Source organism: Cygnus olor, chromosome 13 (assembly GCF_009769625.2).
Source record: "Cygnus olor isolate bCygOlo1 chromosome 13, bCygOlo1.pri.v2, whole genome shotgun sequence".
In the NCBI taxonomy this organism is placed as follows: Eukaryota; Metazoa; Chordata; class Aves; order Anseriformes; family Anatidae; genus Cygnus; species Cygnus olor.
In genome coordinates this window covers 188057-202247 of record NC_049181.1, presented here as the reverse complement: position 1 = coordinate 202247, position 14191 = coordinate 188057, and the positions used below count along the sequence as shown (strand labels likewise).

At 45.0% G+C, this 14191-nt stretch overlaps 2 protein-coding genes across 3 annotated transcripts in view; one reads left to right on the top strand and one right to left on the bottom strand.

Annotated features, from left to right (window-relative positions):
* LOC121077329 (rho GTPase-activating protein 20-like) overlaps nt 1–5489 on the top strand; it is a 39048-nt gene extending 33559 nt beyond the window's left edge. For both annotated transcript variants that reach the window (XM_040572499.1, XM_040572500.1), the window contains 3 exons: nt 275–464; nt 1086–1203; nt 1771–5489. In XM_040572499.1, coding sequence (XP_040428433.1) covers nt 275–464; nt 1086–1203; nt 1771–3497 — 2035 coding nt within the window. In that variant the 3' untranslated portion in view covers nt 3498–5489. The remainder of the gene's footprint in view (nt 1–274; nt 465–1085; nt 1204–1770) is intronic.
* Nucleotides 5490–7443: 1954 nt separating this feature from the next.
* On the bottom strand, nt 7444–14191 carry LOC121077330 (adrenodoxin-like). Its single transcript, XM_040572501.1, has 5 exons — nt 14072–14191; nt 13260–13515; nt 8661–8785; nt 7980–8109; nt 7444–7732 (listed from the first exon to the last, which is right to left on the bottom strand). Exons 1-5 carry the CDS (start codon nt 14109–14111, stop codon nt 7612–7614), a joined length of 672 nt encoding a protein of 223 aa, XP_040428435.1. The 5' UTR covers nt 14112–14191; the 3' UTR covers nt 7444–7611.

Below are 14191 nucleotides of genomic sequence, written 5' to 3'. Positions count from 1 at the left end.
GGACTTCTACCCACAAGTTCTGGGTGTAAGTCCCTTGGTCTCCCCCCCCAGGCTTTGTGAACAGAATAGCTGGGCAATATGAATGTAAAACTGTGGCTCTCACATACTTTGAAGAGGGAAGTGTCTTACTTTATTATCAGATGAGAATGTCTCAGACTGGTTACAAAAGAGCAGAAGGGGACAAAAGCTTTGGGAAGCAACCTCCAATACTTGAAGACCAGATTTTTTACAGTCTGTTACATTTGCTGTTTTTCTGTTATCACTCCCTTAACAGCCTAGTCAATCAGCTCCCAGACGCCAACCTCATCTTACTCAGGCACCTCTTTGGAGTTCTTCATCACATTGAGCAGAATTCGGGTGTGAATCAGATGAATGCCTTTAACCTGGCTCTTTGTATAGCACCCAATATGCTGTGGCTACCTAGTCCCACTGGGCCTGAGGAGGAGAGCAGGTCTACAAAGAAGGTAATTTGTCATAGGTTTGGCCTCATGATTGTCTTTCCATTTTACCGCTTTTTATTGGCACTATATTTTGTAGACTAAATGGAGGCATAGTTATCAGTGATATTGTAAGCTGAGTGGCATCTGAGCTTCATCCTCTCCCCTGTGCAGTCATGCCCAAGCTAGTGGGTCAATTTAGCTACTCAGGTTATGTAAGATGGAAAGGGAAGCCATGGTTGCTTTACCAGATAAAGTCCTTTCTGGACAAGCATGTTCAAGAAAGATGGGGCAGCTGAAGTTAGACACTGCCAGTTCAGCTGGGTCTAAAGCTAGCCTACAGAGACAAAGTGAGCAATAAACATGATGGGGTATCAGAGGGGAGGAATGCTTGCTTGTGGTTTGTGAGGTGTTACCAATAGTAAGGAAAATCATAGAATGTTCTGTATCTGGCTCACTTCACCAACGCACATAGTTCATATTCCTGCCCCAGGTGTAGTTAATAAATAAGTATTGCTGTATCCTTAACAGCTTTTTGAGCAAAAGATTCTGTAGGAAATTGCATCTTTGTCAAAGAAAGAACTTTTGGGGACTTATTTGATTTGCTATATATTCATGAAACTGACTGTAAATTCATGTCTTTGCCAGGTAGCTATGTTAGTGCAGTTTCTGATTGAAAACTCAGCAGAGATTTTTGGAGGTGACATTGCTTCATTGTTTCAAAGATCAGATAAAAAGAAGTCCAAAAACTCTGAGGAATCTCTGGGTAAGTTTGTGGTACTGTATCTTCAAGAAAAGGTTAAAATCTTTTAATAGATAAACTCTTCATGCAGAAGAGTTTGTTTCTCCTTCACTGCCAAAGAAAAGCACTGAAAAACAACAGGTTTGGATTTTCTCTTTCCCTGTAAGACATAGGCAAAAAGCAAGGGGAAAACAGAGGGCTGAGGTGTGACACCTCAAACGTGTCCCTGAACGATTGTCTTTCTCTGTGGCTGCTGTTCAACCTATTCCAGCCATTCCAGATTAAAGCACTATCACAGGAATTTAGTGTAGCCTTAGCAATGCCATGGTCCAGCAATCTTCCAGATTAGTTCTGTAGAGCTAAACCAAAAGGTTGAATGAAAAAAGATCCAGTTGTTAACAATCCTGGGTTGTCAACCCAGAATTTTTGGTATTGTTCCTAGTACTGTTCTAGTCCCTGGGAAAATAATAGCTCATCTTTGCTTTCCTGTCGGCAAAATGCAGATGATAATATTTCCCCTGCCTTGATTGTAAGGTGCTGTATGGAGTTGGGAGACATAGGTAGCAGATTAATTTGTGTTCTCTGCCCTAGGCATAGGCTTGGCTCAGAATGATGATTCCTCCGATGAGCTGGAATTTTCTGCTTGTGACCCAGAAAGACCAAAGCATTGCCTGGTACCTGAAACAGATGCCATTTTTGAACAATCTAGCAGCTTGTTACTCGATGAGGAGCAAGAAGACTGGGACTTGTTCAGTGAGATCACAGCCTGCTACCAAAGCAAAGCCCAGAATAACACCAGTGCGGATAGCTATGACCTCCTAGAAGAGGAGGGCTCCTTCTGCTCCATTGGCTCAATACGCTCACTCAGCCCAGCCAGGGACCGGTGCTCATCAGAGCCCAGTGTCTGCCTTAGCTCCCAGCTTCCTGCTCAGAGCCATGAGCCCGTGGCTCGCCAGTCTAGCTGTGATGCGACCATCATGCACAGCCATACAGACTACATCCACAGGCTCAAGCAACTACAGGTGGAGAGCCAGAAGTTGATTGACGAAGGCCTAAGCGCTGGGGGTAATAAGGTCAGGCAGAATTTGTGGCAGTCACCTCAGACCAGCTCTAGGGTGAAGAAATCCAGCCTATCCAACAGGTCCAGCTTCTCTAGTCTGTCCTCCACCACCACATCCCCATCTGCCTCCTCACTTAGCTCCTTAGACAGTGCTTTCTCCTACTGCTCAGAGTCATCAGCTGTTAGTCCTACAGATGTCTCCTCCCTGCCATTCATGTTTGGCACGTCTGCCAGACTTCATGCTGTGTCTCCCAAGATTGCCAAGAGGTCCCCAAAAGAGTGGCACAAGTCTTTCACCTCTCCTGTGCCTTTACATCTGTGTGACCTGGACAGTTTCCATGAGTATGAATCCAAGACTGTAGACAGCAGCCATTTTGGGGGGGAGAGGAAAAGTTCTGCATCTGTCAGCAGAGCTGCAGTGGGAAGCCCACTAACCAACACTGACTGGGAAAAGGAGGAGAGACAGCTGAGTTGTGCAGGGGGCTCTGGTCCAGTGCTCAGAAGCCAGGATTGTGCCAAGGAGCTAAAACAAAATCCCGAGCCCTCAACTGGCAGCCCAACCAGTGAGAAATTCCCACCGATCAGCCAACAGCAGCACAGGGAGAAGGCGGTGAAGCACATTGAAATCAAAAGCGTTGATGACTGCCCTCCAAGTCAGGAAAGCCTGAAGCGCACCAAGATAACTTTTTACATGGCTCCAAATAAAGAAAGCTGTCAGGGGTCTCCAGTGGAAGAGGAAGAGGAGTGTTCCAAGGCAAACACCAGCAGCAGCGACTCATCCAGTAGCAACAATGAGCAAAGCCTGTCTAAGAGCTTGCAGACTGTGAGAGTCCATATCCCCCAGACAGTTTTCTATGGGCAGAATACCCCCCTTGTCCTGCAGTCCACCTCCAGGCGACACCACCATGAACCAACAATCCTGTCCTTACAGGCAGAGCACAAAGAGAGTCCCCGAAGTGCCTCCACTCCCAGTGAGCTGGAGAGCAAGCCAGTGGAAGTGGTGCAGGCACCAGCCCAGAGTAAGGGCTTCAGCACATTCAGCCACACCATCCGTATCATCCTCCCTGCCTCCATTCGAAACACTGTCAGGGAATATTTCAAACACGATGAAACCAAGACCTGTCCCATGGCTGAGGCAGAAGCAGTGGAAAATGAACTTCTTCGGAGCAGGATGGAGTGGCTCAGGAGCCAGCCACTGGCAGAGGTGACCACGGAGGAGTGTGATGCAGTTGCATTTGCAGAAGAGACGTTTGTCTAGAGAGATGGCTGTGGGAGAACTGAATATTTTTTGTGTATATGCAGCAGAAAATATTCTGTAAGATATGATCAAGGTGTGAAGAATCTAGTGGGCTGCATTGGCAATAAGTGTAAAGTTACTCTAATGTGTATGTAATATAATGTTGGGGTTTACAATTCATTTTGATTGGGCTGGGGGGGAGGGCATCTTGTTTTTCCTTTACATGCTTTTTATACTTCAGAGACTTCACCGACTAGGTGTCAATTGGTCTGAATGCCACCAGACTCCATCCCTGAATTAGCTGATGTACAGAGTCTGATCCATTTCTTTTTAAAGCAGGAAAGGGAAACTCTGCTTTGTTTTCTCCAGTCACCAATGTGTGTGGATGACTGGAGAACCAGGACAGCAAATACTGCATCAGCATTAGTTTAAAGAATTTAAGCTTGCACAAAATTCTCTACTATTTGCTGTTCATTGTTACATGAACAGTTAGTGCTGGTCATTCATCCAAAAGAAGACCCTTCACCCCCATCCCACAAGTCACTGCTTCCTCTCTCTGCTCATCTTCCTTTTGTCCCCCCGTGGTTACAATTTGCGTTCATTACTGCTTGAGGCAGAAACACCAGATGGAGCCTAAAGCCCAGCTTTCACTGACAAGGCATGTGTGATGTTTAACCCCAAGATGTTTTTGTTTTTTTCTAAGTTTATATTGATTCTCTCTTGTCATAGCTCCTCCAAAGCTAGCATTTGACAGAGCCACAGTTACTATAAAGGGCAGTAGTTCTGTCACTGCAGAAGGGCTATGAATATTTGTCTTCTATGGTATTCTCTGGGAGCAGATGGTCCTTTCAGTCTCAGTAAAAGGTGACATTTTTCTGTGAATGATGGTGACGTTTCAGACAGCCCTTTCCAGAGGCAGTATGAATGGGAATTCTAATCAAATCCCTAGTCATTCTGAGAAGGACTCAAGCAGTATTTGGCTTCAGCATGAAGTTAAGGAGCTGTGGAAGTAGTCAGGAATGTTGTTAAGTGGATGCTGCAGCAAAGTCCCATCTAGCCAGAAAGCTGACAGACACACTATAGGCTGACTGTCCAGGCTTTGACAGCATTGATGCTGTGTTAGAGTAGTAATGAGATCCCACTCATCAAAGTGCATAGCCCACTGCAGTCCAGCAGAATTAAATATGGAAAAGTCACAGGCAGGGATGTGTTAAGAAGCCTGTTGTACCACTAAAGAAATGCAGCCAGTAAACTCCTGGAGCATCCCCATGATTCTACTCAAGACAATGCTCAGAATGGCTTTTGCTATGATGCGACAGAGGATTTTGATGCTGCTAGCTGCACTCTAAAAAAAAGCTAAGAGCACCACATTAGCTTGACTGGCATTAAGAAAATGATGGGAAAAGTCTCAAAGGTTAAAATGTTCAGAATGTTTCATTTGAAAGTTATGTGAGAGTTTTCTACAGCAGTTTCTCTCAGAGAGACAGCCCTTTTACTCAGTTACTAGTGAATGGGTGAAGTACAAGAGAAATACATGAATCTTAGTGATCAAATGGCTATCCTTGTGGAGTAAGTGCCCCATGCAGGTTGCCAAGTGTATGCCATAGCCATGCCTGGGCTTGCTTGGCATCAGCTGCGGTTCAGTCCTTGCACAGAGGGGAAATCACCTTTGTAAAATGATCCAGTAAGTATCTTCCAGGTGTCAGTGACAGTCAGTGCCTGTGAGCTGGCCCAGCACTCGAAGTTCACACCCCATTCCTGTAGGGATGGGGGGAGCCCCAAGTCTACTTTACCAGGTGTATAGAAAACGATTTGTCATGTTCAGAGTGTTTAACTCTCAGATGTGGCATTCTTTGTCCCAGCTCACCTTGGTGGCCCTTATATGATGAATGGTATATCTAATTGTAGTACAAACCATCTGCCATCATTTTCCGCACACACAAACACTACAGAGGCATTCAGTTTTTTTTTCCAGAGCTACGGTTGCAACTATTTCAATAAAACGAGACACAGTTTGCTTGTGATGTGACAATTGCCTTTTGTTCCCTCTTTGCTCCTACTTTCCCTCTCTTCTGTGCTTGGGTGGGCGTGCTTGCAACCATGCCATGAACCAAACCATGCCATGATACACGCACGTGCATCCCACTCGAGCTGTGAGACTGGGTCTTGCTCACAAGGAACCCTCTCCCAGCTCCCTTGCTTCTCTAGCCCTCATTATTTGAGCTCCCCTCCAGGGGAATACAGCTACCCACACAGCATCAAGGAGAATGCAGTAGATAACATTACTGCTGTTTTAACAAAGTAGCCCACAGAAGGCTGTGGTTGAAGTACATGTTGGTCTTTTTCGGGGAGGTTTAAATGGATGTGAATACTTCCAGGTCAGGGAGGGCACATTGAGCCTGACACTGACTACAGCACAGTGTCTGCAGCACTCTGCCCTGATAGGCCAGGCAAGTCCAGCTCATTTACCTTGAGGAGACAATGACTCACGCACTTTAGCCTCTTTTCATTTCTGTTTGGCATGTATAATTTGTTCCCTTATCCCTCAGGCTGACCGAAACTGATGGAAGTGCCCAGAGGCAACTACAGTTGTTTATTTTAACTGTCTTAATTCCATTTCTGATATCCCAGTAGAGTCAGGAAAGCCAGGTCTCTAGAGACAAATTCAGAAAGGATTCTACCCTCATCCTTTGCAGATAGCCCCTTTGTGCAGCATACTCACTGCTACCCTGTGGCAACTTTGAGGGTTAGACTTGCAGAAGGGAAGCACAGGCTATTTTTGCTACCTGCATTTCAAAGCAGCCTGCCCTAGAAACCTTTTCTTTGAAGGGCAACAATGCTCTGAAGAGGAATGTGACAGCCACTCAGACCTTTTAAGCCAGTAGTTAGTGCCTCACTTGCCCTCCCAACAGCACATGGCTTCAATGCCTCTGTGCAGGGAAGTGATGTCTTTCAGCCACAAACTGTGGTCCAGCTTCGGGCTTACAAACAGGAGATGACTGATGAGAGGGACTGCAAAGTCACAAATCATCTCTGCTTTGCAAAGGGATAGTGGCAGAATCAGGGAGACATAAAGCGGTACTGAAACCGGTGGTTTCACTGCTTTCATTTAACCTCTTTTACAACTTATGTTAAGTCACAAGCAAGTGTGCAGCACCAGAAAAATCCTCCCATTGTATACACTTGTCTTAGTCTCCCAGCATAAAATTTTGTACAGATTTTTGCACAGTGGATGGACCCGAGAGGAAACCAAAGTTTGTACCTGGGGATATACAGGTTGTCACTCTTCACCTGTGAGCCCCACACTGACACTAGACCACACCTAGCGGGGCAGAACTCATGTCAACATTACTTCTGCCCCAGGGAAAGGTATGGAGGTAGCAGCTGAAATCAAACCATGGATAACTGCTCTGAGCCTTCCAAGACAGAGCTAGTCATGACTCAGTGTAAGAGACTGAGGAAGGAAGAATAGAAATAAGGCGAAGTCAAGGAAATTCAGGTTCAAGTCACGTCCTCTTCCCTTCTGCTTGCTGTTTGACGAGCTGCTGATGTAGGGAGAGCTCCACCTGGTGTCTGGTTGAAGCCCTAAACCGTCGTCATCCCTCGGCCCCTGTCGTTCAGATTCAATCTGACACTGTGAGACACGTTGCACAGTGTTGGCATTTGATGCTAGAGACTAAAAAGCTGTGGGAGAGGAGAAGATTACGTTCTCGTTTTACTGAACTTTTCCAGGTGGATCCTGCCTTGCAAACCAATAGCTCAAACCTGGAGCGTAAGGAGGGAAAGCTCCAGCAGAAGGCAGAGTTACAAGGCCATCCCAAGCAAAATAATTTAATATACTTGCAGAGATCCTGGCATTTAAAAAATGTTTTCTACTCTGCACCAGGATGCTTAAAGTTGCCATATGTTTTCATCCAGTTGCTTCAGCAGAGCATTTAAGCAAACAATTTAAAACACATATGGAAGATCCTAGCATCAAGCTTTATTTAAAGAAGAGATTTGCTGAACAGTTGTACATACTAAATCAGACTTCCATTGTCTACTGCAAGCCAGCCCCAAAGAGCACCAGTGTTAACCAAAAGCAAAGTGCCCTGCCACACCTAAAGGAAGTGGGTTGGGCAGGAGTCGTTTCCAGTTACTGTTTGCTTTGCTTTCCGACCTCCAGCTGCCTCCTGATGTCTGATACCTCCATGGGGACCTGCACTGTCAGACCATCCATCGACTTCTTAATGCGCACCTGGCAACCGAGGCGAGATCTGGCAAGAAAAAGATTAAGTGAGGTTCATCAGTTCCCACAGTAAGGGAAGAAATTCCCAACCCACATTGGAATGTGTGGTCCAGGCTAACTTTTCATAAAAGTTCCTGTTAAAGATAAAAGACCCAGGAGAAAGCAGCTCTGCAGGCATAACTGCAATACAGGATAAATCCTGTCTCCTTGGAAATAGGTGCTGAGATTCTGTCTGAGAGGTTTGAGTATCTACTGCAATCAGCAGGGATGCTTACGTCTCAGTGAGTCCATATGCCAAGTCCAGCATGTCCATCTCTTCATCTGAGATGGCATCCAGCTTTTGAAAGGCATCCTTCTCAAAGACAAGGTGACAGGTGGAGCAGGCTAATGTCCCTTCACATGCACCTGGTGCAGAAGTGGGGGGAATAACAGCAAATCAGAAAAAAAAAAGGTGGTAAATGGAGATCATCTTTGGAAATACCGGGAGAAAGTGTCCTTTAACAGATCTAGAGCATGTCAAAATAGATGCCGGAAGACAAAATAGATGGAGGCAGACTTCAGCCTGCCTCTGCTCTGGGAGGATCACATCAGTTTTCAAATTCATACTTCAATTCCAACCAACCACAGTACCACTGAAATCCCAGCAGCCACAGGGTTGAAGTCACACTGCCACGTCAGTGCAATAAGCCAGCCCAAGCAAACAGCTGTTGGGGAAGAGAAGCTTGCCAGCGGGTGGATACAAATTAGGGCTCCAAGTTTAAGTAATTTGAGTAAGCTGACTGAAGAGCAAAAGTGCTGATGACCAAATTAGCAAAGGAAACATATGCATCCTCCCTGTGCTCCATGCTCTCACCAGAGCACAGTAGCATGTGTACAGTTGTACTATTCCCAGGTATTCACTGGTCACAGCACGGACACAGAACTCTTAAGAGTACGTACCCTTCTGCAACACCTACCAAATCCATCAATGGCCAAGTTTTGATTGACTACCACTTCTAGCAAACTCTCCCCTTCTTTGGCTGTGGTTGTAAGTCGCTCTCCATCCCGATTTATAAAATGCACTGTCACCTGGTCTGCAGAGCTGTAATAAAAATTTGCAAAAGAAAAAACATATCAGAGGAACCTACTTTCTTCTGCACATCCACTGCCAAGGTCTTTTGTCTGAACACTAGAGCCATGGCATTCAGAGGGAAATATGTGTACAAATACTGTTTCCAGAAGGATTACGCTACATGTGCTAAAAAACATTAAGGTTGTTGGTTCCCAGTGGAAATGGACAAACTAGAACAGTTCAAATATGAGCTGACCAGAATATTTTCCATTTTACCAAACTTCCCTCAAAATACACGTTGGCTGTGAGTCAACAAGTGCAGATGTTCTGCACTGCCTCTACTTGGTCTGGCTGGCAGAGGAAGCATTTGTAGACAAGGAAAGCATTTGCAGCTCCTGGAGCCTGGGATGTAATCCTGGTTGGAGTAATAAAAAAGTCTTTAGGATCAGGTACTAATAATGAAATAAGGGACGCTGTCATTCACATGGTGTTTCCCAATGGGATTACTTGCTGACTGTTCCTTTTCTGCTCTTTGTTCTTTCATGAAGTGCCCACTCCTTCCCCGAACTCAGTCTCAGGGAGCCTTGTTGTGATGAGACATGCTCAGCCCCAGTTTACAGAGCAACCATGTTGAATAACCTCCTCTGAGCTAACACAATCCTTGTTTGTGAGAAACCACTAGTTGTATTGACAGCCTGCAGAATTTAATCTGGTGATGTGTTAAGGACAAGGCCATCAGCATCGCTCAGTGCTGACTTGCAGAAACTGTATCTACAAACAAGAAGGAAACAGTATCCACTTCACCACCTCCAGACTAGGCCCTCCCTACCAGTGTGGAGGCTGCCACCCTGAAGAGCAGTGTCAGGGATTTCTCAACAAGACTGTGTATTCTGAGACTATCTGTTGTATTTGTCATGGAAAGCACCAAGCAACAAAACAGCAGTCTTTCTTAGTGCCCGTACCCAAACGGTCATGTAGGCGCAGGAGGTCCCAGTTATCCCAAACCCTACCTCCTGTGCTGACACTGGGCAGCACCCCAGCAGCAGTGCGTATTTTGTTCAGTATCTCTCAATTGTGGCACTGCCCAAGTGCCCATCATCTCAAAGTCCAGGACACTCTCCAGTGGCAGAAGCTGGGCCACATTCTTCCATGAGGCCAGCAATGCAGACCTGTCTCCCAGATCTCTGGAAAGAGCCATAGCTCTCCCGCACAGCTCTGGTATGCTTCTGAGGACTGGAAGTGTCAGTGCTGCCCCATGGCCTTCTGCTGTCATTTCTGACATCAGAAGAAAGAACTATAGCCTTGAAGGTTCACAGTGAGAACAGGCCAAGTTCAAAATCCCCTGATGTCCCACTTATAAGAGGATGAATGAGGCAACATCCACTTTTTCCAATAAAGGTGTTGCTTGGAATGCTCAGCAAAGCTTGCTAAAATTACTTTCCTGGAAGCCCTGGGGCTACTGAAACATGTAGCAAGTGTGGCTCAGAGCTCTGAGAATTTCTAATATTATGGCCCAATTTTTAGCAATGCATTTGCTGTACGCAATGAATACAAGCTGTCACTGCCAAAAAAGACATGTTACAGCAAATCCTCTGGCCAAGGAAGCATGACAGCACCTGCACTCCTTGTGCTGAGCATCCTCATGAAAGTCACAGAGATTAGGAGGAAGAATTGGTTAAATGGGATCTGTGTCTGAGGTAGCAACAACAGCAGCAACTAGAAGGACTTAACCTGTCTGCTCATCCCTCTCTGCTCTGAGGCAGATGAAAATTAAATGCGCAGAGATCTCTGCTCGTGTAAGTTAAGAGAGAGCAAAGGAAATTGCTCAAACTTGATTCTTACATATTTCTGTACTTAAAGGAAATCAGCACAGTTGGAGTACAGGGGATGTATCCAGCTGAACAGGACACAGGAAAGAAATCCTGTAAAAATTTAATGGAGAAAGGAGAAGAACTATTTTCTTTCAAGTTTGCAGGTCAGTTCATCCCCCTTTCCATAAATCACAGTCACCATCTAGATCTAATCCCCTTTACCTGCCAACAAGTCATTGCAGGATATCTCTGAGTGACTCAAGATGCCATCACTTAAACTGTTGACATACAGATTGTATCAGCAAGCCTACAGGAGTAGAAAACTTCAAATAATTCTCTCTTTGGAAAGGTGGTCCCTCTATTTCATCGAAATTTAGAAGTGGAGAAAAGAGATAATATTCATGCCTTCTCTGATTCTTTTTCAGCTGTGGCTTGATTCAGTTAAAAGGAACGGAACACAGGGGCCACTGTACCTTCATGTGAGGAGATCAGCTTCCTGTTTTTCAGAAGCTTAGTCAGAAAACAATGCCTGGGCCATTGGTCTGTGACAGGGTCCCCTGGTTATGAAAACAGCTGTGAAGTTAGCACTAAGGCCATGCTGCAGAGGGAAGTTTCCCATGCACAGAAAGAAAAGATCATGTTGTAGTCACATGACCAAGCAGGACCCCCCTATTTCACAAAGCAAACAGCCAAAGAACATCTCCAAGACATTTCAGTCTCCTTCATAACAAGACCCACAAACATTTCTCTGTAAATAAGCAATTTAAAGATTAGTTCTCAATTGTCAAAACAAAGCAAAAACACCCTTCCTCTATTTTGATGAATTGGATCCATTTATTTTTATTTATCTGTTTACTTTTAAATGGCAAATATCCAGTTTTCCCCTTCAATGTTCGTTTTACAGCTATGGGTGAAATAATTTGTACACAATAGATATGGTAAAGTTATAGGACTTCACTTAATGCTACAACTCGACACATTCATCATAAGGATTATAGAAGGCAGCTGCCTGCAAGCACAGACTTCTGGATTCAACAGTCCCCCAAAACCGCACAGAGACTTATGGATAGAAAAACCCATTCATGTTATCTTGGAGGCAACCTGAATCTTGAGCCAACATCCATGCCAGAAGGATCCCTGCACTTGGGCTCCCACAAATGTTAGGGGAATTCATTCCCTGCAGTTGCAACAGTTTTAGCTGTTGCCACCAGTTAAATGAGCCATGAGACAGCAGAGTTGCAGCCTGGGAAAGCACACAGGGTATTCACTTAGATACAAGGAAGTACAGATGCTATTGTCATTGGCCCCCTGCATGACTTTGGACAAGCCTGGCTGTAACAATTCACCATTTTAGAGAACAATGTAGGGATGATGACAAACACTCCTAGACCATTACATAGAAAGCACCTGTAAGCATCTTCTCTTTATTTGCTGGCTGTAGGGGAAACTTAAGTTGCTTGTGTTCTAAATATAGATGCCTCTGTTGGGGGCATAAACCCAACCTGATTAGTCCCTGTTTTTACTGTTCAGTTATATCCTGTAGATCCACTCATACTGGCCTAGCCATCTTCATATCCCCTGAACTAGCCCCAGTCTCAAGTCTCCTCTGGTGGACTCCTGCTTTGGGCAGCCAAGGTTTCAGGAGAGACAGGAAAGAAAATAGATATCTTTTGTTTTCTATTTAGCATTTGATTTTGTTTGAAGTTGGTTTCAAAAATACCAATAAAGAAATCATGAAGAAAAAAAATCCTTTCACATTTTGTTAATAATTTTGAACCAGGATTTGAAAACAACTCAAAATTGATGAGACTGACTTTTGCTTTGTTTAGGCTGAACTATTTTACAATGGCATTACTGTCACACATGTTCAGGGCTTTTGGAAAGATGTCATCCAGACATAAGCTCAGCCCTGCAATTCAGCACATGCCAACTGATTACTCCCCTTTTAAAAATCTTAAACTTTCTGTGACAAAAGGAGCTAGTGAAGGGGTTTAAAGATGGTGTTTCTTCTCCTTGACAGTCTTTTTCCCTAAAAGATACTCTCCATATAGGCCATACACTGCCTACAATAACTTCATATGCAACAAAGAAATTAGAAAGAAAACCCATTGATAATGAGACTTCATAAACCCCTTAAGTAGCATCATCAGCATAATTTTTCAGGAGGAATGTGCCAGAAAGGCATGAGAGCTTACAGTGGGGCTTCTAATGACCTAGAGATGGTGTTTTTGCTCCCTGGGACTGCAGAAAACATTAGCTCCCCACTCCGCCTTTCCAGCAGCAGGTACATGAAACCTGAGAGAATCTGCAATTCCCAGAGTAACCCAGAAGTCATCCCAGTTTCTGCCCAGATGACTGACCTGCCATGCCCACCATCCCCATTCCTCAAAGGCTCATGACTGGACCCCAGCAGTCCACGGACTCATGTGTCATATTGTCATCTCTATGCCACCAGCTGTAGCCTCTGTGGCTCCAGTAGCAGGGGAGCTGCACCTCTCACATCAGCTCCCTGTACCATCTTCATCTCATCAGCATCTGCTTAGCCTACACTTCCTCATTCACTACCCCTTTACAGGTCATGTTTTGTACCAGCCTTTCCTCTCCCTTCTGTGGGGTGAGGTAGAGGTCAGTGCATTTCCCTCTTGAAAAGGCCCTTCCCAACACAGTGATGTATGATTCATCCTTTTACTCACCCTTGACTCCCCGGGGCACCCTGGAGCTTGCACGTTGAGCTGAAACCCCTTCTTGACACCTGCTTTGCTGGCACACGATTCTGTTCTGTCACCCCACAGAGGAAAATAAAGCGAGTCTTGCTCACATTCAGTCCACTGCGCAAGGGTCGCATGAACCCCAAGATGCCTTGAGCTATCATGCTACTTAGGTCTTGCTTCGTGTCTCCTGGGCTGTCTTTTGTTGCAAGGCCAGCTAGATTAAGAGTTATAAATATGGCTGAGAAGGGGAAGAAAAAAAAACAACACATGAGGACAGCCTCCCTGGGGGTGGAGGAAGGGAGGGAGGAAAAATGAGGGATGGATAGTGGGATTATGCTTTGATCTTGCTGCAGTCCAGCCCACTTGTAGTTGTATCAGGGCACAGGTATTGAGAAAAGTATGGTAATAAGTATTGTCACCACATACCTGCCCCCAAGCCGGACTCATCTTGTTTTGCCTTACAGACTTCCCTTTTAGGAACTAAATCTAAATACAAGTTTGGGGAGCGATATTCAATGCAATATCTAATGACAGAAGGGGTTGCAAGCTGAGGATTGGTAGAGCAGACTAACAGGAACACTGAATGCCTGGATGATGCCACCTTGTGAAGGCAGGTTGGGGTACCAGTTCTTAGAGCAACAGAGTGAGAGTTAGGCTTATGGAGTCTGCTCCTGACATAGATACCATCTGGCCACATCGTTGCCTTCCCCAATACTGCAGGCTCAGTAAATATGTCCCAGTAATATTGCCTTCTCCAATACTGCAGGAGATGTAAAATGTGAATATTCACCTACTTTGCAGGACAGTCATGAGAAGCAGCCACTGTTTGTTCATTCATTAAATCCTGTTGAAAAGTGCCATAAAGAAACAGATAAGTATCACTCATTTCAAGCTAACTGATATTTCATGCAAGT